We start from the raw sequence: 20,878 nt of genomic DNA, 5'->3' as shown, positions 1-20,878 counted from the left end.
CTGTTTCTAATTTGCCATTGACTTTTGTCTGAGCCCTTAATAAATTATTCAATTAAGAAACACCAGATGTAGTGTAAAATGATATTGGAGTAATTAATTTACTTGCCATAACAATTCCCTTGGGCCAATCTATGCTTCAACAATGAAGCATAGTTCTGCCTTGTAAATAACAGGTGAAATCTCCTTTGTTTTGCAGATGATGACTATTCATTCAGACTATATTGCTTCAATGCACATTTTCAAAGCACTTTGGGACATCTGCACTGGTGCCGCTAATAGAATAGGTTAGTATGCAGCAACTATTTGGAAAATTTAAGTTCACGAAAACTGGTCTTTAAATCTTTCAGTCTAAAATGAAACACTGGTATCTTTTATGGGGTGTGTCAGAGTCACCGTGTAAGAGCTGCAGATTTCAGTGAAACCAAGCTCTGATATCTACGACACTGACCAATGCCATTTTTGTGTTGTTTCTCTATTGATGTTTGGGCTCTACAGTTGATCATAAAACCAAACAGAATAAATTCGCTGTATATTTGCATCTGCTTTCAATTTAAAAGAAGGTTGGCTGAGTATTAGAAACAACAAGACAAAGAAATGTAATTTATCTGCATGTCTCTAACAAAGCTGGCACTGATACTAAGAACTGTCTAGCTGCTTCTGTCCTGTCATCCTCCACGATTATTTTTAATACATGTTCCCACAGAAGTGACTTGTATTAACCTGAGTTAGTTGTGTAATGAGAAAGTGCCAGGAGCTACGAGAGAATTTCCGTTACCTTCCGTTCAACACCTCAGGACTTAGTTTAAACTAGGCAAAAAAAAAGCTGCATTGGAGGGTGATCAGGAGGACTGTAACTTCAACAGTTTTCAAAAATGCTTTTTAACATCATCATTAACCTGATCACTGTTTTGCAAATAATTGAAATAATTAATTCTGATCTTGGTTTCCATTGGGCTACTTTCTTCGCACAAAAAAATTGTTCTTGTAGAGCAAAAGGTTACATGAGAGCAGAGGGCTGGAAAATGGCTACTGTAACACCCTGTTTAAGAAGGGAGGGAGGCAGAAGACAGGAAAATATAGGGTAGTTAGCACAACCTGGTTGGTTGTTAAGATTTTAGAGTCCTTTTATTAAGGATAAGATTGCGGTGTATTTGGAAGTACGTGATAAAATGGGCTGAGTTGTCATGGCTTTGTCAAGGCGAGGTCATCCCTGATAAATTTGATCGAATTATTTCAGGAGGTAATGAGCAATTTAGACAGGAGAGCCAGTGGACGTGATCTATTTTGGTTTCCAGAAGGCCTTTGACAAGGTCCAGCAAGGAAGCTGCTAAGTAGGATATGAGCCTATGATGTTAGGGGCAAGGTATTGGCAAGGATTGGCTGACTGGCAGGAGGCAGAGAGTAGGGATAAGGGGATCTTTTTCAGGATGGCAGCTGGTGACTAGTGGAGATTTGCAGGGCTTCATGTTGGGTCCACAGCTATTATGTTAAATGTTAACAATCTAGACGAAGAAACTTAGGGCATTGTTACCAGGTATTCGCGCGATACAAAGATAGATGGAGGGGTAGATATTGTTGAAAGTGGGGAGGCTGCAGAAGGACTTGGACAGGCTAGGAGAGTGGGAAAAGAGTGGCGGATAGAACATAAAGTGTGTAAGTGTCAGGTTGGGTACTTTGGTCAGAACAATGGGAAGAATTCACTATTTTCTAAATGAGGAAAGGCTTTGGAAATCTGAAGCTCAAAGGAACTTGGGATTCCTAGTTCAGGATTCTGTTAAGGTTAACATGCAGGCTCATTTGGTTAGAAAGACCAATGAGATGTTAGCATTCATTTGAAGAGGGCTAGAATACAACAGCAGACATGTTCTGCTGAGGCTCTAAGGCTCTGGTCAGACTGCATTTGTAATATTGTGAGCAATTTTGTGTCTCCTATCTAAGGAAAGATATGCTGGCATTAGCTGGGGTCCAGAGGAGGTTTCTAAGAATGATTCTGGGGGTGGAAAGCTTTTAAATCAGGCGCAGTTGAAGACTCTGGGACTGCACTTAGTGGATTTTAGAAGGATAGTAGGGGGAATCTAATTGAAATTTACAGCATACTGAAAGGCCTGGATAGAATGGAAGTGGGAAAGATATTTCCGAAAGTCGGACCGAAGGATGGTTCGTCCATGGAACTCATTGCCAAGGAAGGCTATGAAGGACGAGTTATTGAGTGTATTTATGACAGAACTGAATGTGTTGTTGATTGGTGAGGGGATCAAGGGCTACATGAAGGAGACAGTAAAATGGGGTTGAGAAACCGATCAGCCATGATTGAAAGGAGGAGCAGACCTGATGGGCCAAATGGCCTAATTCTGCTCATCTGTCTTATGGTCTCATACTTGGTGTGATTGAAAGTTGTTTTATTTTCACCTTGTAGATCCGTACAGAAAATTTAATGAAACCAACTGACAAAGACTTCCGTCAGACAAAAAAAAAGCAGATGCTGGAATCCAAAGTAGACAGGCTGGAAGAATGCAGCAAACCAGGCAGCATCAGGGCCTTGAAAAAGGGTTACACCTGAAACGTTGACTCGGCCACCTGCTGATGCTGCCTGGCTTGCTGTGTTCTCCCAGCATCCTGCCTGACTACCCAAGTCTTTCCTCACGTAGAGGAGTCAAGAATAAGGGGTCATGTGAATTGAAATTTCATCCAGGAATGATGAATCGGTTGACAGTAAATCATTTATGGAATTCAAAATGGATGTAATTAAGAGTTTTAAGTTACAGAGCATGAAGGAGTTGCCATAGCTAAGAATATGGTCAATTAGACTCTTAGCCAAGGATGTTCCTTCCTAACTGCTGAAGCCTGTGTTATCCCAATACTTCCCAAGTTGAAGGTTCTAATTCTGGGAGCTTGGGGACCATATCTCCCCCGAGTAATGTTTGAAACCTAGCCAAAGCTTCAACTCTGTTTTGTTCCTTGGAGTTAGTCTCTTTTTTTTTATTGCTTTCACCTTCTCCGACAGGGTGTAATCCATCCTTGTCAACTCTGTACCCGAGGTACATTTACCTTGTTTGCCTGGAGTGCACTGTTCCCGTCTTAGCCAGATGCCAGCCTTAAATGCAACAAGACCTCCTCCAATCTGTTCACATGTTCCAGTGCAGTAGTTCCTGAGACTAAACCTCACTGTGGTAGAGTGGCACTCCTTGGAGGATGTTCTTCATTATCCTTTGAAACGTGGCACAAACCAAAGATGCTCCAAGAAGAATCTGGGATACTCGTTCAGTCCTTTTGAATATTCATAGTAATTTTCTTTCAGAATGCCACCTCGTGGCCCACATGGACATGGGCCTGACTCATATATCCAATATTGAAAATGGGAAAAGAACATTTTGAACACTAAAATAGAGCTTATATGGTTGGTCCCAATCTGAGGCAGGTAGTTCTGCAGTTGATTTGTTTTTCTATTATTAAATGGGTTTGCTTTTTTTTCTAATCAACTGTCCACAGATGTCTCTGGCACCTCTGGAGAAAGTAAGACCGGAACCGAGGCTCCTGGTTCAGAGATAGGGACACTAAAGCATTTCTTCTATAATGCGATAATTGCTTTCGTGATATCTAATGCTATGCAAAAATCACGCAATACAAAGAACATGTGTAAAGCATTGGTGATGTAATTGTGTTACAGCCAGCACACACTTTGCAAGTTCGCGTTTTAGTAACAGCCTTCCCTATTCACCCAATCACATTAAAGCCAATTTTGTGTTAATGAAAGACAGTTCAAAGCAGAACTGACTGTGTATTTATATTACAGAAGACCCTCCTGGCCCTAAGGTGGATATTTTCTAACCAATCCGTTTAGAGATGGTATTGCACACCTCTCGAGCAGGTGGCACTTGAACCTGGGCCTCCTGGTCCGGCGGTAGGGGCACAACCATAGTGTCACAAGAAGTCAGGAGATGAGTTCCACCTGGCCAGGCCATTGCCCGTTACCAAGGGAACTCTTTCTCTATCAGCTCCAAAAGGCGGTTGGTCATTCCCAATGAGCCTTGTCTGGGTTATCACACTCCAAATCTGTTCAAGACCATAACATACAGGAGCAGAATTAGGCCATTTGGCCCATTGAGTTTGCTCCACTGTTGGATTATGGCTGCTATATATTTTTCCACCACATGCTCCTACCTTCTCAACAACCTATTTATCTGTTTTAAAGAAACTCAAAGTTTTGGCCTCCACAGCCTTCTCCGCAGTGGGTTCCACACTTAATTACCCTCTGGCTGAAGAAATTGCTTCTTATCTCCGTTCTAAGGGGTTGTAGCTTCACTCTGATGCTGTGCCTTCGGGTGCTAGTCTTTCCTGCGAAGGAAACATAGTCTGCATGTCCACTCTGTTCAGGCCTGTCAGTATCTGTAAATTTCAATCAGTTCCCCTCATCCTAAACTCCAAATACAGCTCCAGAGCCCTTGACTATTCCTCATATGGTAAACTCTCAATTCTGTAAACATCTTCTGGGCCCCCTGGAATGACAGCCTATTCTTCCTTAGTTATGAGGCCCAAAACTGTTCACGATTGGTCCAGATATACATTTATATCTGCTCAAATGGTTTGGATCTCAGTCTGAAAAACTGTGTTGCTTGCTGTATGATTCACTAATCAAAGCAATTTTAGTCAAACGTCAATCTTGTTTCTGTAGCTTGAAAGATCACCAATGCCTTCTAACAGTATTTTTCTAATATGTTAGTCAAGGGTGACACCAGTAGGTTCAGGATTTGGACTCCAAGTCTCAAGGACATAGTTGCAGTCTTTCTCAACCTAGGAGCACAGTTTGGCACTTTGTTTCCATTAAAGCACCTTCAACCAGACTTCACTGAAGAGGATATATTGTAAGTTAACATGCTATTCATATATGAGCAATTCTTTTATTTTAAAAGCCTTTGTTTTATTTTATAAGCCTCATCTCTTTAGTTCTGTTCTGTTTCTTCCATCTGTCCTGAAGCTTTTCAGATATAGATTTTTAAAATATTGGATATGAGAAGTTGGCGTGGGAGAAGAATTAAGGCCTGGGGCAAATATTTATGATGATGTGGAATAACAAAGCGGCCTCGGGGCTGAATGGCCCAATCTTATATTTATGTTCTTGTGTAACCTTACTACCATCTACTTGAGCCATTTGTAGCAGAAAATCGCAAGTTTTGTATGGCATTACATTTCAGTTGTATAAATGTTATTGGACCAATGATTTAAAATGGTGGAATTTGGTTACTGTTTCTAGGTCTGGTTTGCAAAATAATAAGGAAAATTATCCGGAAGAGAGTGCGCCAGCATCCCAGAGAGATCCCATCTTCGATTCTCTGCCAGAATTTGGCATAAAGAATGTTGTTAAGGTATACCTGTCTCCTAATTCATGTTCATTATGCTAACAGTACAATTCTGTTCCCATTAAGGATTACTGTGATTCATTCACTGGCACTAATTAGATTCATTTCCTGTTGCGCTGCAGTAACATTAGCCTGTGCTAATGTTTTCCCACAAGGTTTTTTTAAAGAAAATATTCCTTAATAGAGAATGACTCTCTGGTTTTCTCCCTTCCCCAAGGGAGAAGGGATCTGAATTAACTATGTAGTTTTGAGGCTTTAAACAAACTTAATTTGCAGACTTAATTTGGACTGACATATTTGAAGTAAGGCAGTAGGAAACCAAACAAAACCTGTTCTGGATATATCTTCAATGAGTTTCTGCATAATCATAAACCAGTTTGAGGTGAAGCCAGTGTTTTGAGGGCAGGATCACAAGTTAGGGATCTGTTATTCATTGTTCGATCATGGATAATTTGCTTGAGAGTCTTAATTTGGAAGTTAAAAGTAAGAAATTGTCTTCTGGCAGTTTAAAATCTGCCATGCTTAATTGAATTTACTGTTCTCTCAAATGTCTGCTTTTTTATAATTCCATCAGTTTCTACAGCTCTGTACTTCCATTTGCCCTGAAGCGTATTCTGATGGAGAATTAGTGTTGCTGATAAGCTTACTGGGCAGAATCAGCCTTGAACAAGAACTTCAGCTGACTCCTTTAAAAGATTTTCAATGTTTACTGGACAGACTCCTGAACAATATAAGACAATGGAACATAAAGGTAAGATTACTTTAATGTGCTTTGACAGTATGCATAAGGGTAAGTAACTCTGTTAATATAAGAATGATTGAGTAAAGAAATATTGTTGCTGGGTTGCATCATGTTCTTGCACTCCAAGGAATTAATTCTGCCTGAGAGTAAATTATTTCTTAGCGTTAACTTTAGGAAAACATCCCCCCCATACTCTCATGTGATTTTTTTTTTTGTAATGTTCTGTGGCGCAATGGTGGTGTCATATCACTTCCTAGTTGGTGTTAATTGTTTGCAATGTGAATTCAGTTTTATTTGAAACCGGATTATGGATGCTCCAGCACAATTTTGTGCAGATTCCTGCTCTCTTGGGGAGAAAAGCAGCCTTCAGTTTAACCTGAAAAGATGGGACTTTCATCTCATTGGTTTTCAGATATTTGTTCCAGTCACAAGCCTGTTAATGCATGTGTTCCTGTTCCCTCCATGCTTAATATCTTTCTTAATTCTGTTTTTATCAGTACATAACGACATTTTATATCTTGCGCAAGACTAGATTAATTGCCTACCAGTCGCTGAAATCTACCCCGTACTGCTGGCGAGCAAGTTAGAATGTATAATTAAAACCAAAAGTACTGTAGATGCTGTAAATCAGAAACAAAAACAGAAATTGCTGTAAATCCTCAGCAGATCTGGCAGCATCTGTCGAGAGAAATCAGAGTTAACGTTTTTGGTTGAGTGACCCTTCCTCAGAATGGAAATGTTTTGTCAGAAACTGTGATGGTGCTTATTTGAGAAAGTTATGGCCATTAAGTTCCCAAGTTAGATTGATTATGGAAGTTATGATTACATGCAATGTTTACATATAAATATAGAACATAAGAACTCGGCCATCTGGCCCTTAGAGCCTGCTCTGCCATTCTATAAGGTCATGGCTGATCTTTTCATGGACTAAGCTTCACTTACCTGCCCTCTCATCATAACCTTTAGTTCCTTTACTGTTCAAAAAATTATCTATCTTACTGAGGAAACTTCAACCACTTCACTGGGCAGGGAATTCCACAGATTCGCAACCCTCTGGGTGAAGAAGTTCCTTCTCAATTCAGTCCTGTAGCTGCTTCCCCTCACTGAGGCTATGCCCTCTTGTCCAAGTTTCATCTGCCAGTGGAAACATCCTGTCTAACTTCTATCTTATCAATTCCCTTAATTTTTTATCTTTCTAAAAGATCCCTCCTCATTCATTTAGACAAGGTTTTAATGTGGAGATATTTGAAAACTAAGACAGTGTTAATTATCTAGTCATAGAGATGTACAGCACAGAAACTGACCTTAAGGTCCAACTCGACCCTCCATACCAACCAGATATCCTAAATTAATCTAGTTCCGTTTGCCAACATTTGGCCCATATCTCCCTCTAAACCCTTCCACTTCACGTACTTTTTGATGTTAGAAGGACAAGACCAACATTCTGGTAAGGAGAAAACTTATAGGTTGAACGGGCAAACCTAACTTCCTAAAACTGTTCTTGGTAGCAAAGTTTTCTGTAGTATTGTGAGTAGAGAAGACTTTTCAGTGGATGAGCATTTCTTGACTTCTGAGCAATATAGCTGTAGAGTGGTGAACTTCACCTGAAATATTTGAAACAGGATGAGTGCAGCTTTGGTTAAGGCAGTGCTGAACCTCAGTTAGACTTTGTGTGTTATGCTGGAATTTTTAAATTGTCTGAAAATTCTGCAACTTTGTCCCATATTGTAAATGAGACAGACTGTCCCTGGAGTATTGTTCTCATTGAGTCATTGGTGAATTGTCATTAAATTTCTATGTCAAAAGAAAAACACTTAATAGCAACATTGCTTTCTTAACTGTGCACAGTTTCTAGGTAATTAAATATCAATTGTGATGTTGTAACTTTGTCTATGTCACAATCACCCATTAGTCTGTTGGCGGCAAAATCATCAAAGCCCTGTGAGTGCACAATATCATTTTTATAAAATGTATTTCATTAATTGACAGCATGTATGCCAATAAGTGTAGAGAAGCCGGAAACCTGAAGGAGATATAAAGATAAACTAATATCTCAAAACTGCTATTTCATAGTTAACTGCCTGGAAAGCATTTGACCTCTAAATTATCTGTCATGGATTTGTTATAAATAGTTTTAAAATTTTGTGCTCTTAAGTAATATTGGAAGAACTTGAGTTATTAAATATGTGGAAGGATCCTCTTATCCTCTCCTCCCTCCATCATATGCATGCATACAACTTTTTCCCAGCTGCTGTTAGTTCTGAAGAAGAGTCACTGAACTCCGTGTTAATTCTGTTTTATCTCAATAGATACTGCCAGACCTGCCAAGCTTCTCTAGCGATTTCTGTTTCCTTGTGTTAGGAATAATGTTCTGTTTTGGGTTATGTTTATATGAGAGCTGGAGATTTGATGTAAATCAAAATGACTCTTGTTTTAGAGTTGAGTGAATTTGCATGTGGTTTTGACAAGCTATCTTGTTTTTGAACAGATGTTCGAGCTCTGCATGCTTCTAAGTGACTTATCAGAGCATCATCATAATCTTTTGTACCTGGTTCAACAGCTGCCAGATTTCTCTACACGAGGAAGGTAATGCATGGTGCAGTTTGAGGATAATTGAAAATGGTCGTGTTTTTTTAAAGACCACTAAAGCCTCCTTAATACATCCGTTCCTAGGAGAAAGTAAACAGGGAACCATTCAGACCCAAGAACCACATCTATTATGGATTATAGATGTTCCCAAAACTTTTGTCTTGCACTCATCAGGACACGTGGAAGAATGTCAAATTTCAAGCATTCACAACATGACAGAAGAAAAGGGTGTTCTTTATTTCATAAAGGGTCAAGACTGACGATAGGCTTCCTAAGCGCTCAGATGTAGTGTACGCTATGATTATTTGAACATTGTTTCTCCTAATGAATGTAAAATGAAAAGCTTCAGCAACGTATCTTAAGTATTCAAATGATATGCTACTACGCCTGTTGTGTTATTTCTGCTTGCTGCTTATGTTGAGAGCAGCCAAACTTCCTGTACAGATGTGACAACAGAAAGGAACAGAAGTGGGCTGTTGAACTCTTTGACACTATTCAGTTGCTGTTTAATATAATTCTGTCTTGATGTTAGGATATTAGAATCCCTACAGTGTGGAAACAGGCCCTTCGGCCCAACAAGTCCACACCGACCCTCTGCAGAGTAACCTTCCCAGACCTATTCCCCTATCCTATATTTGACCCTGACTAATGCACCTAACCTACACATCCCTATGGGCAACTTAGCATGGCCAATTGATCTAACCTGCATATCCTTGGACTGTGGGAGGAAACCGAAGCAGCCGGAGGAAATCCACGCAGACACTGGGCGAATGCGCAAACTCCACACAAACAGTCACCCGAGGCTGGAATGGAACCCAGGTTCCTGGCACTGTGAGGCAGCAGCGCTAACCGCTGAGCCACCATGTATTTTATTTTCGTCTACCACCTTTGTTCATACCTTTTTAAGATCTGTCGGTGCAGGAGGTCCCATTGGGAGGTGTAAATTTTTAAGACCCGACATAGAAACAGTTTCTGTACTTAAAAGCAGCTGCTTGAAATTGCCCTGCTTTGTGTTCTGACTTGGGTACAAGTTGATTTCTGCAAGGACTCCACAAAGAATCCTTTCGCAATGTGGACGTTGCCTCTATTTCAAGCATTTCAATACTTTCTCCACTTGTAGGCTACTGACAAGTTGTAGCAAAATGTAGTGATGATGTGCTTCCAGATTTCTGGATTGCTTCCTTCTCAGGCCAAAGTGATCAATGAAGGGCCTTCAGAAATGAACATCATGCTAATAATTGACTTTCTGCAGCTCAGTGGCATGGGTGAATTCCCCTAGTGCTGTTTTTTGCTAACTAAGTTGATTTTTCATAAATATCAGAACAGTTTTTTTTATCTTGAAGGTGAAGCACAATGTCCAGGAATGTTTTCCTTGGTTTAGGATGTAGTTTTGATTGGGTTTCTAAATTGGTGTGATTAAAATGCAAGTTCCTCCCTAAGACTATCTTTAACCTGTTTTTGAAATTAATTTTGGAAATACGAACTAGAAATCTAATTTTTATTCATTTCTGTAAACTGCATCTCAATGTAGGTTTTGAAAGTTATAACAGCATGACACATAACCATCTTCGTAGAATTGACATGGACTGCAGCAATTGAATTTGATAATTTAAGGTGCCATCTCACAACCATTTCCTTAGGAGCAATTAGATCAATAAATATAGACCCTGTTAGTGCTACCTTTATCTTAGGAATCGACTTAAAATCATGTATACGATAAGTTGATGCAAAGTGAGAATGTCAATTTTGCTGAAATTCTTTCTTGTTTCATCTCATTGAGTACTCATCGACTTTTTTTCTTCTCTCTCCTCCCCTGTCAAACTACTTCTCTTTCAGTTTTATTTGTTTTCAGACCCTTAAAACAAAGGGAATCTGTGTAATTCAGTCATCACCTAGCGATACTACAGTTTCTCAGCACGCGGCTGATATTTGTGCATGTTTGTGCTTTTAAGTTGATTCCTAAGATAAAGGTAACAGGGCCTATATTTATTGATCTAATTGCTCCTGAGGAAATGGTTGTGAGATGGCACCTTAAATTATCAAATCCAATTGCTACAGTCCATGTCAGTTCTACGAAGGTGGTTATGTATCATGCTGTTATAACTACCTACGTTGACTTTCAACAGTTCACTCACTTATACGTGTTGACTGAAAAATAGTAGAATCAGGGGGGAAAAGGTGTAGTAATTGTTCAGGGCCAGAGTTCTTAATTTTAGTGACCCATAGTTTAATGGGCTAATTGTATGTTTCTAGGCAACTAAGAAGGCACCTTAGCATGGTGATAATTTCAAAACTTCTTGACAAAAATCACCTCTATGTACCAAAGGATCCAGATTTGAAGGTATGTGAGACAATTTCATTTTGTCAGTAATGCGTAGATGAAAAGAAAAATGCAGTGTGTATCACTTAATTGCACGAATTTAACCAAATTGGTTTTTGATGTATATTGACTGTTGAAAAGGGTCATAAGGTAAGAAATGTTTAACTGAGGAAGCCTAGACAGCAGAAGGAAATGATTGTGAAGAAAGATGTCTAATACTTGAAATGATTTAAGTTTGGGATAACGAGAGAACATATACCGAAGATGGAGAAGTGGCGAGGCTTTGAGAGTTCAGTCACTGGTTTACTTTATAACTAGTTTGGATCTATTTTTGATTATGCTTCCCTCAGCTTTGGTTGGATTGCGAGAAAGTGGACTCTGGGACATTATCTGGGACATGAGCTGAAACTTTAGGCTCATGACCTCACAGTGCACTGTCTCACAGGTCATCTTTACCCCACTCCCTGTTCTCTCAGGTCTGCCAAAGGAAGTTGCAAGCAGAGTTGATAAAGGGATGAAGGTAGATGTCTACTTAGATTTTCAGAAGGCAGTCATTGCAGTGCCACTTGAAAGGTTACTGCATAAGATCAAAGGCTCACAGTATTGGGATTGATGCCTTGGCATGGATTAAGAATTGGTTAACATTTAGAAGGCAGAGTCTGGGTAATAGGTATTTTTAAATTTGGAAAGATGCCATTAGTTGAGTGCTTTGAGGATGATTCTGGGCCCTCAATTCTCTATGCTCTGTTTTAACGATTTGGACGAAGGGGCAGAGTGTAATGTATCCAAATTTCTTGACGATACAGAAATAGTTGGGAAGGCATATTGTGATCACAATGAATCAGCAAGGGGGACATGGGCTGTGTGTGAGTGCGAACGCTTAGAATTACTGCTGAATGTGAAGTGCTGGTGCAGAAGCAGAACTTTGGATGAACTCTAGAGAAACTGGGATTCTTCACTGGAATAAAGAAGGTTGAGTGTAAGTTGGTAGAGATGTTCACAATTTTGATGGGTTTTAACATTGGAGTTTTGAAAAAAATGTTTCCATCAATTTCTTGAGTTTGGAGCTCGAGCCACAAGGTTAATCAACACAGTAAGTGAGTTGAGACAATGCAGAGATTAAAACCTGGAATGCTTTACTGGATCAGCAGTGGAATTGAAATTCATAAGCACCTTTTTTAATAAATTAATACTGGAAAATCTGAACTGTGCTGAGAACTCTGTGCCAATATAACTGGCCAACAAGTTATCTATACTTAAGAATGCAGATTGTTTAACATTAGGTGTGCATTGGATATTATAATTTTATGCAGAACAGTGCAAGTGCTTTTGCATAGGGTTACAAAATAGGTACATCAAGACTGTCATAAATTATATGTAGGAGCCTTGCAGTGGACACCTGCTATTGCAAAAACAGATTAAAATGGCACATGGAAAATAAGCAGGTCTGTTCCTTAAAAGCAATGGATGTGCAAATGTTCATTCCTTGTTCTTTTAAACAACCTTCCTGATCGTCACCAGTTTACTTTATAACTAGTTTGGATCTGTTTTTGATTACCTGACCTTACCTGCAGTATCTTGTATATAGTCATAATAGAAGGGGAAGTGGATGGTCAAGTTGGAGCAGATTTCAGTTGTGCAATTTGAGAGTTTCAATTCTTTTTATTCCCTGTCTCTAGATCTCCAATCTGTGTCGATTTTTGTATATGATGAAACCATCATCTTTGTTAAAAACTATTGAGGAAAGGACTAAATCCAGTCAGCAGGGAGACAGAAAAGAAGCTGCACTTACAGAACTTGATCAACAGGTTACACTTCAACTTCTTTTAAACAATTTCACTGAGTTTTAAAGCTCTTCTTCAGCTTTGGGTTAAGATGGGTTAATGTGCCTTCATTTATAGCAAATGCACTACATTCTGCAAGCACTAAAATGTAAGAACATGAACATTTTCTTTGTACAATTTGAGTTGCATTGAAACACCAATAAACCTGTGGTGTGAGTTTAGTGCTGCCCTAACATAATGTAGGCAATGGGAATCCTTAGGTCCAGCACTATCTTTGGAGAGTTGGCATTTCAGGTCCATGAGCATTCGTCACGACTGGATATTTTATAAACTTAAGTGATTGTGGAAATGCTTGTTTACTCACCATCTTTTCAATGACTTGAATTTGAGAACAGGCTGTAAATCTTAATACTGCAACTTAACCATTTAGGAAAAGTTTAAATTTGTTTAAACTGGCATTTCATGTTCACTGAGGCCTTGTTTATTTTTAAAAAAGGGCATGTTGGAAGCACGGTTTTGAATGTGAGCACCACTTATTCTGCTCAGACAAGCAACAAATTCATATTTTCCTCCTAAGTTGATTTATTGGTCTTCCATGTGCACTTAATATATTTTTAAATGCATCCTGGTATTAATTTGTGAAAGAAGAGTTGCACCTGACTGCTTGTTGAAAAATAGGCAATTTTTGCATGAAAATGGTTAATCAATACTACAGTGTGTTGAATGTACTTTGGTTTTCTGTGCAGTGAGACCAATTATGAACTAACTGCAATGATTTGCACCCCTGACAGACCTTGGCTTGGAAAAGGTTAGAATTTTAAAGACTCCTACTGTATTTCACAGGCAGGTTAATGTCATTATTTACACTAGACTACACGACTGCTATAGACGAAGCTGCTCAGTCCTCCTTAACTTCATTCATCTCAAAAGACTTTACAGTACTCTCCTAACAACAATGAAATTGTAGTGTGTGTTAGTTGTATATTTCAATGGTTTTAAATATCTTGATCTTTGACTCCCCCACTCCTTTATCAGCAAATACTGTACTGTCACTATGGCTGGATTGCAGCGGATCATATGGTAATAAACAAAGGGACTAGGCATTTTAGTGAATTAGCTGTCTACTCCATTACCTTGGGGATCCAGTATATGTCAGAAATCACTGCTGGCTGCAATACTCCCATGTGAAATAATTTTGCCAACCCTTAACTCTATTCCCGCTTGACTTGAACATGGCTAAGACTTCCTTAGTTGCTCACTTAATTGCCAGTCTGCTGGTTGCGAGTGGTTGGTTGGGAAATGACAATGCCACACTAGTGCAGAGACACCCTGTGGAATTGGGGATTACACACATTGAGTGGAGTAGAGGCAAAAATACACCACATGGTGGTGCTCCTACTAATGGCTTTGAAATGTTTGGTCTTGTCTCTTGAGCAAAATAATCTCGCCCCACTTCCAAAGAAAATTTCGGGTCAATTGGAAATCTGTAAATGGATGTTTAATTTACCAGAATCATATAATTTATTTCATTAGGCCTATTACCTGTGCTACAATCTTCTCGTCTTAGCAAATGAAGTGTTGCACGTAGAACATATTCCTTCCAGTCAACGGGTAAGTTTCAGTTTGTTTTTTTTTTAGTGAAGCTGGGATAGGAGTGTTAAAAGGCTGGCTAAAGGTGAAACTATTAGTCATGGTTTCAGAGCTCAGTTTTGAGATGGCAATCATTGATAAGTATCAACAGACTTTAGTGGAGTTGCACTCGAGTAAAACAGATTACCTGGCCATTATTGCATTGGTATGCACAAAGGGATGTGGATAGCCATGTCAGAAGTTATTGTTGTTACATATTAATTGATTGAGTAACTGACTCTTTGTCGATTTAATATAAAGAATAAGCTAAAGGAGTTTTATACTGCTGTGAAAGCAAGTTGTGTAAAAGTTGAATGTGGCCCAACAGGCTGCGCACTCTCCAAAGCCTCCACATCCTTCCTATAATGTGGTGACCAGAATTGAATGCAACGTTCTTAAGTGCAGCCCAACCAAAGTCTTATAAAGCTGCAACATGACATCCTGACTCTTGTACTCAGTTCCCCGAATAGTAAAGGCATGCATGCCATTTGCCGCCTTTATCACCCTATCTACTTGCGTCGCCACTTGCAGGGAGACTGCATTTGATTTCTCTATCAAATTGTGGGATTTGAACACTACTGGCAATCTCCAGAAATTGTGTTAGTTGTTTGTTAATCCTAATTATTGTTGGCTGATGCATTTTCTACAGCAGAGGCTACACTTAAGCAATGTTAGTTGTGAAGCCCTTCAGGGTCCTCCCTGCTGTTGAAGATGCTGTACAATGCATTTTTTTGTTGTGGAAGTTAAAGTTGTATTTCTCCCATCTGTCTCTGTCAGCACAATGTTTCATTATTGCTTTTACTCTTTGCAGAGTATTTTCATGTGAGTTTTATTTTCCTTCAGAGTCACCTTATACAGCTCTGTGCTGAAATAGAAAAACACATTAAGTGCGACATAAGAGAGGATCCTAAACTCCTTTACCGAAGCAAGGTATTCAACAAAGAACTTGAGCTGATTTTGTTTTAAAGTTTGAGCCTTTTGTTTGCTGTGAAAAAGCACCATTCTGTTCACTTAGATGCTTCGTTATGGACCACCTACTCTGAAGCATAATTCTTCTGACATATCTAGCATTGAGGCCATGTTTGGGGAAAGAGATGAGGCCTCGAAGAAAGTTAAGAATGATGGATACAGTTTCTGTTCTTTAGTTTAGTCAAATTGTTGGCCCACAAGGTTGCATGGCCCTACTATGTTGAATTGGTACTTCAGATCTGTGTTCACTGGGGAAGACACAAGCAATCTCCCTGAGGTAACAGTGGCTGAAGGACTTGAACTGAAGGGAATTTATATTTGCCAGGAATTGGTGTTGGGGAGACTGTTAGGTCTGAAGGTTGATAAGACCCCAGGGCCTGATGGTCTACATCCCAGGGTACTGAAGGAGGTGGCTCTAGAAATCCTGGATGCATTGGTGATTATTTTCCAGAGTTCGATAGATTCAGGATCAGTTCCTGCGGATTGGAGGGTGGCTAATGTTGTACCACTTTTTAAGAAAGGAGCGAGAGAGAAAGCAGGAAATTATAGACCAGTTAGTCTGACCTCAGTGGTGGAAAGATGCTGGAGTCAATTATAAAGGATGAAATTACATCTGGATAGCAGTAACAGGATAGGTCAGAGTCAGCATGGATTTATGAAGGGGAAATCATGCTTGACTAATCTTCTGGAATTTTTTGAGAATGTAACTCTAAAGATGGGCAAGGGAGATCCAGTGGATGTAGTGTACCTGGACTTTCAGAAAGCCTTTGATAAAGTCCCACATAGGAGGTTAGTGAGCAAAATTAGGGCGCATGGTATTGGGGGCAAAGTACTGACTTGGATTGAAAATTGGTTGGCTGACAGGAAATAAAGAGTAGTGATAAACGGCTCCCTTTTGGAATGGCAGGCGGTGACCATTGGGGTACCGCAGGGATCAGTGCAGGGACCGCAGCTTTTTACAATATTATATTAATGATATTGAAGATGGTATTAATAGTAATATTAGCAAATTTGCTGATGATACAAAGCTGGGTGGCAAGGTGAAATGTGAGGAGGATGTTAGGAGATTACAGGGTGACCAGGACAGGTTAGGTGAGTGAACAGGTTAGGTGAGTGGACAGATGCATGGCAGATGCAGTTTAATGTGGATAAGTGTATGGTTATCACTTTGGTGGCAAGAACAGGAAGGCAGATTACTACCTAAATGGAGTCAAGTTGGGTAAAGGGGCAATGCAAAGAGATCTGCGTGTCCTTGTACACCAGTCAATGAAGGTAAGCATGCAGGTACAGCAGGTAGTGAAGAAAGCTAATAGCATGCTGGCCTTCACAACAAGAGGGATTGAGTATAGAAGCAAAGAGGTTCTTCTGCAGCTGTGTACAGGGCCCTGGTGAGACCGCACCCGGAATATTGTGTGCAGTTCTGTTCTCCAAATTTGAGGAAAGACATTCTGGCTATTGAGGGAGTGCAGCATAGGTTCACGAGGTCAATTCCTGGAATGGCGGGATTATCTTACACTGAAAGACTGGAGCGACTGGGCTTGTATACCCTTGAGTTTAGAAGACTGAGAGGGGATCTGATTTAGACGTATAAGATTATTAAAGGATTGGACACTCTGGAGGCAGGAAACATGTTTCCGCTGATGGGTGAGTCCTGAACCAGAGGACACAGCTTAAAAATAAGGGGTGGGCCATTTAGGACAGAGATGAGGAGAAACTTCTTTACCCAGAGAGTGGGTGGGTGTGTGGAATGCTCTGCCCCAGAAGGTATTGGAGGTCCAGTCTCTGGTTCTGTTCGCTGAGCTGGAAGTTTTTGTTGCAAACGTTTCGTCCCCTGGCTAGGCAACATCATCAGTGCTTGGCAGCCTCCTGCGAAGCGCTTCTTTGATGTTTCCTCCGGTTTTTATAGCGGTCTGTCCCTGCCGCTTCCGGTTGTCAGTTTCAGCTGTCCGCTGTAGTGGTTGGTATATTGGGTCCAGGTCGATGTGTTTGTTGATGGAGTTTGTGGATGAATGCCATGCTTCTAGGAATTCCCTGGCTGTTCTCTGTCTGGCTTGCCCTATGATAGTAGTGTTGTCCCAGTCGAATTCATGTTGCTTGTTGTCTGCGTGTGTGGCTACTAAGGATAGCTGGTCGTATCGTTTCGTGGCTAGTTGGTGTTCATGGATGCGGATTGTTAGCGGTCTTCCTGTTTGTCCTATATAGTGTTTTGTGCAGTCCTTGCATGGTATTTTGTACACTACATTAGTTTTGCTCATGTTGGGTATCGGGTCCTTCGTTCTGGTGAGTTGTTGTCTGAGCGTGGCTGTTGGTTTGTGTGCCGTTATGAGTCCTAAGGGTCGCAGTAGTCTGGCTGTCAGTTCCGAGATGCTCCTGATGTATGGTAGTGTGGCTAGTCCTTTTGGTTGTGGTATGTCCTCGTTCCGTGGTCTTTCTCTTAGGCATCTGTTGATGAAGTTGTGTGGGTATCCGTTTTTGGCGAATACCTTGTACAGGTGTTCCTCTTCTTCTTTTTGCAGTCCTGGTGTACTGCAGTGTGTTATGGCCCTTTTGAATAGTGTCCTGATGCAGCTTCGTTTGTGTGTGTTGGGGTGGTTACTTTCATAGTTTAGGACTTGGTCTGTGTGTGCGGCTTTCCTGTATACCCTTGTAGTGAATTCTCCGTTCGGTGTTCTCTGTACCATCACGTCTAGGAATGGGAGTTGGTTGTCCTTTTCTTCTTCTCTCGTGAATCGGATTCCTGTGAGTGTGGCGTTGATGATCCGGTGTGTTTTTTCTATTTCCGTGTTTTTAATGATTACAAACGTGTCATCGACATATCTGACCCAGAGTTTGGGTTGAATTTGTGGTAGGACTGTTTGTTCTAACCTTTGCATAACTGCCTCTGCTATGAGTCCCGAGATTGGTGATCCCATGGGTGTTCTGTTGATTTGTTCGTATATCTGGTTGTTGAATGTGAAGTGTGTTGTGAGGCACAAGTTCAGTAGTTGAAGTATGCCGTCTTTGTTGATAGGTTCAGTGTCCTGTTTTCTGTTCTGTATGTCCAGTAGGTTGGCTATTGTTTCTCTGGCTAGGGTTTTGTCAATCGAAGTGAATAGTGCCGTCACGTCGAATGATATCATGGTTTCTTCTTTGTCTATGTGTATATTTCTGATGATGTCCAAGAATTCCTGTGTTGATTGTATAGAGTGTTTGGATCCGCTGACCAGGTGTTTCAGTTTCTGTTGTAGTTCTTTGGCCACGGAAATAGAAAAAACACACCGGATCATCAACGCCACACTCACAGGAATCCGATTCACGAGAGAAGAAGAAAAGGATAGCCAACTCCCATTCCTAGACGTGATGGTACAGAGAACACCGAACAGAGAATTCACTACAAGGGTATACAGGAAAGCCGCACACACAGACCAAGTCCTAAACTATGAAAGTAACCACCCCAACACACACAAACGAAGCTGCATCAGGACACTATTCAAAAGGGCCATAACACACTGCAGTTCACCAGAACTGCAAAAAGAAGAAGAGGAACACCTATACAAGGTATTCGCCAAAAACGGATACCCGCACAACTTCATCAACAGATGCCTAAGAGAAAGACCGTGGAACGAGGACATACCACAACCAAAAGGACTAGCCACACTACCATGCATCAGGAGCATCTCTGAACTGACAGCCAGACTACTGCGACCCCTAGGACTCATAACGGCACACAAACCAACAGCCACGCTCAGACAACAACTCACCAGAACGAAGGACCCGATACCCAACATGAGCAAAACTAATGTAGTGTACAAAATACCATGCAAGGACTGCACAAAACACTATATAGGACAAACAGGAAGACCGCTAACAATCCGCATCCATGAACATCAACTAGCCACGAAACGACACGACCAGCTATCCTTAGTAGCCACACACGCAGACAACAAGCAACATGAATTCGACTGGGACAACACTACTATCATAGGGCAAGCCAGACAGAGAACAGCCAGGGAATTCCTAGAGGCATGGCATTCATCCACAAACTCCATCAACAAACACATCGACCTGGACCCAATATACCAACCACTACAGCGGACAGCTGAAACTGACAACCGGAAGCGGCAGGGACAGACCACTATAAACATCAAAGAAGCGCTTCGCAGGAGGCTCCCAAGCACTGATGATGTCGCCTAACCAGGGGACGAAACGTTTGCAAAAAAAACTTCCAGCTTGGTGAACAGAACCACAACAACGAGCACCCGAGCTACAAATCTTCGCACAAACTTTGAGCCCAGTCTCTGGATTTGTTTAAGAAAGAGTTGGATGGAGCTCTCAGGGATAGTGGAATCAATGGTTATGGCGATAAGGCAGGAATAGGATACTGATTAAGGATGATCAGCCATGATCATAATGAATGGTGGTGCAGGCTCTAAGGGCAGAATGGCCTACTCCTGCACCTATTGTCTATTGTATGCCATGTAGGAATGGTGCTGACTGTCAACTATAGGAAGTTTTCTTTGTCACAGAGCTATATTGAGGAAAGGTTACTACCTGAGGTTTGAATGGTGAAGACAGCATCCCTGCATAAATAGGCCGAGGTCAGGTTTTGGTGATGTTCCTTTCGTGCGCCTTATCATGCTTTATTGTTAAAAGTGCAATCTATAAATATAATTTATAGTAAAAGGAGGCCAGACATTTATTGATTTCATGTTCCTGCTTCCTAGTTAGTGTAAATTGCAAAATTATTAATCAGCAACAAATAAACGATTGAACTGATTGCAAATGCTAGACCATGTTATCCTACAGTTCATGTTTAAACATTACTAGGCGTTTGTGCACAGCGGATGTTTTAATCAGGGGCAAATTACTGCAGATGCTGGAATATGCACCGAAAACAAAAAAAATGCTGACGATCACACCGGGTCAGGCAGCATCCATGGAAAGAGAGTGAGCTAACATTTTTGAGTCAAAATAAATCCCCAGGACCTGTTTCCACATGTCATTTACTGTGTCTTTTGCTCCTGATGCGGTCTCCTCTGCATTGGGGAAACAGGACACCTACTCATAGAGCACTTCAGAGAACATCTCCGGGACACCCGCGCCAACCGACCCCACTGCCCCGAACACTTCAAAGCTCCCTCCCTCTCCACAGAGGACATGCAGTTCCTGGGCCGCCTCCATTGCCACTTCCTCACCATCCGATGCCTGGAAGAAAAATACCTCATCTTCCACCTCGGGACCCTCCAACCCCAGGGCATCAGTGTGGATTTCACCAGTTTCCTCATTTACCCTTCCCCCACCTTACCCCAGTTCCAACCTTCCAGCTCAGCACCATAGTCATGACCTGTCCCATCTGTCCATTTTCCTTCCCACCTACCTGCACCACCCTCCCCTCCAACCTATCACCATTATTCCCACTTCCATCCACATATAGCGTTCTCGGCTATCCCCTCTTTTCTTCCCCCCCCCCCCCCACCACCCAGCCCCACTCCTTCCCATTTATTTCTCG

The 20,878-nt window shown here is 41.0% G+C and overlaps 1 protein-coding gene across 4 annotated transcripts in view; it reads left to right on the top strand.

The window, feature by feature from the left end:
• The window catches only part of slf2 (SMC5/6 complex localization factor 2), a 113,784-nt gene that overhangs the window by 79,949 nt on the left and 12,957 nt on the right, over positions 1-20,878 (top strand). For all 4 annotated transcript variants that reach the window (XM_043713065.2, XM_087998720.1, XM_087998719.1 and 1 more), the window contains 9 exons: positions 197-284; positions 4,721-4,862; positions 5,252-5,363; positions 5,932-6,108; positions 8,588-8,685; positions 10,942-11,029; positions 12,688-12,816; positions 14,326-14,403; positions 15,265-15,351. In XM_043713065.2, coding sequence (XP_043569000.2) covers positions 197-284; positions 4,721-4,862; positions 5,252-5,363; positions 5,932-6,108; positions 8,588-8,685; positions 10,942-11,029; positions 12,688-12,816; positions 14,326-14,403; positions 15,265-15,351 — 999 coding nt within the window. The remainder of the gene's footprint in view (positions 1-196; positions 285-4,720; positions 4,863-5,251; positions 5,364-5,931; positions 6,109-8,587; positions 8,686-10,941; positions 11,030-12,687; positions 12,817-14,325; positions 14,404-15,264; positions 15,352-20,878) is intronic.

This window comes from Chiloscyllium plagiosum, unplaced genomic scaffold (assembly GCF_037043375.1).
Source record: "Chiloscyllium plagiosum isolate Xiang-an unplaced genomic scaffold, Cpla_swu_hap1 HiC_scaffold_22, whole genome shotgun sequence".
Taxonomy (NCBI): Eukaryota; Metazoa; Chordata; class Chondrichthyes; order Orectolobiformes; family Hemiscylliidae; genus Chiloscyllium; species Chiloscyllium plagiosum.
This window is presented reverse-complemented; position numbering and strand designations above follow the sequence as displayed.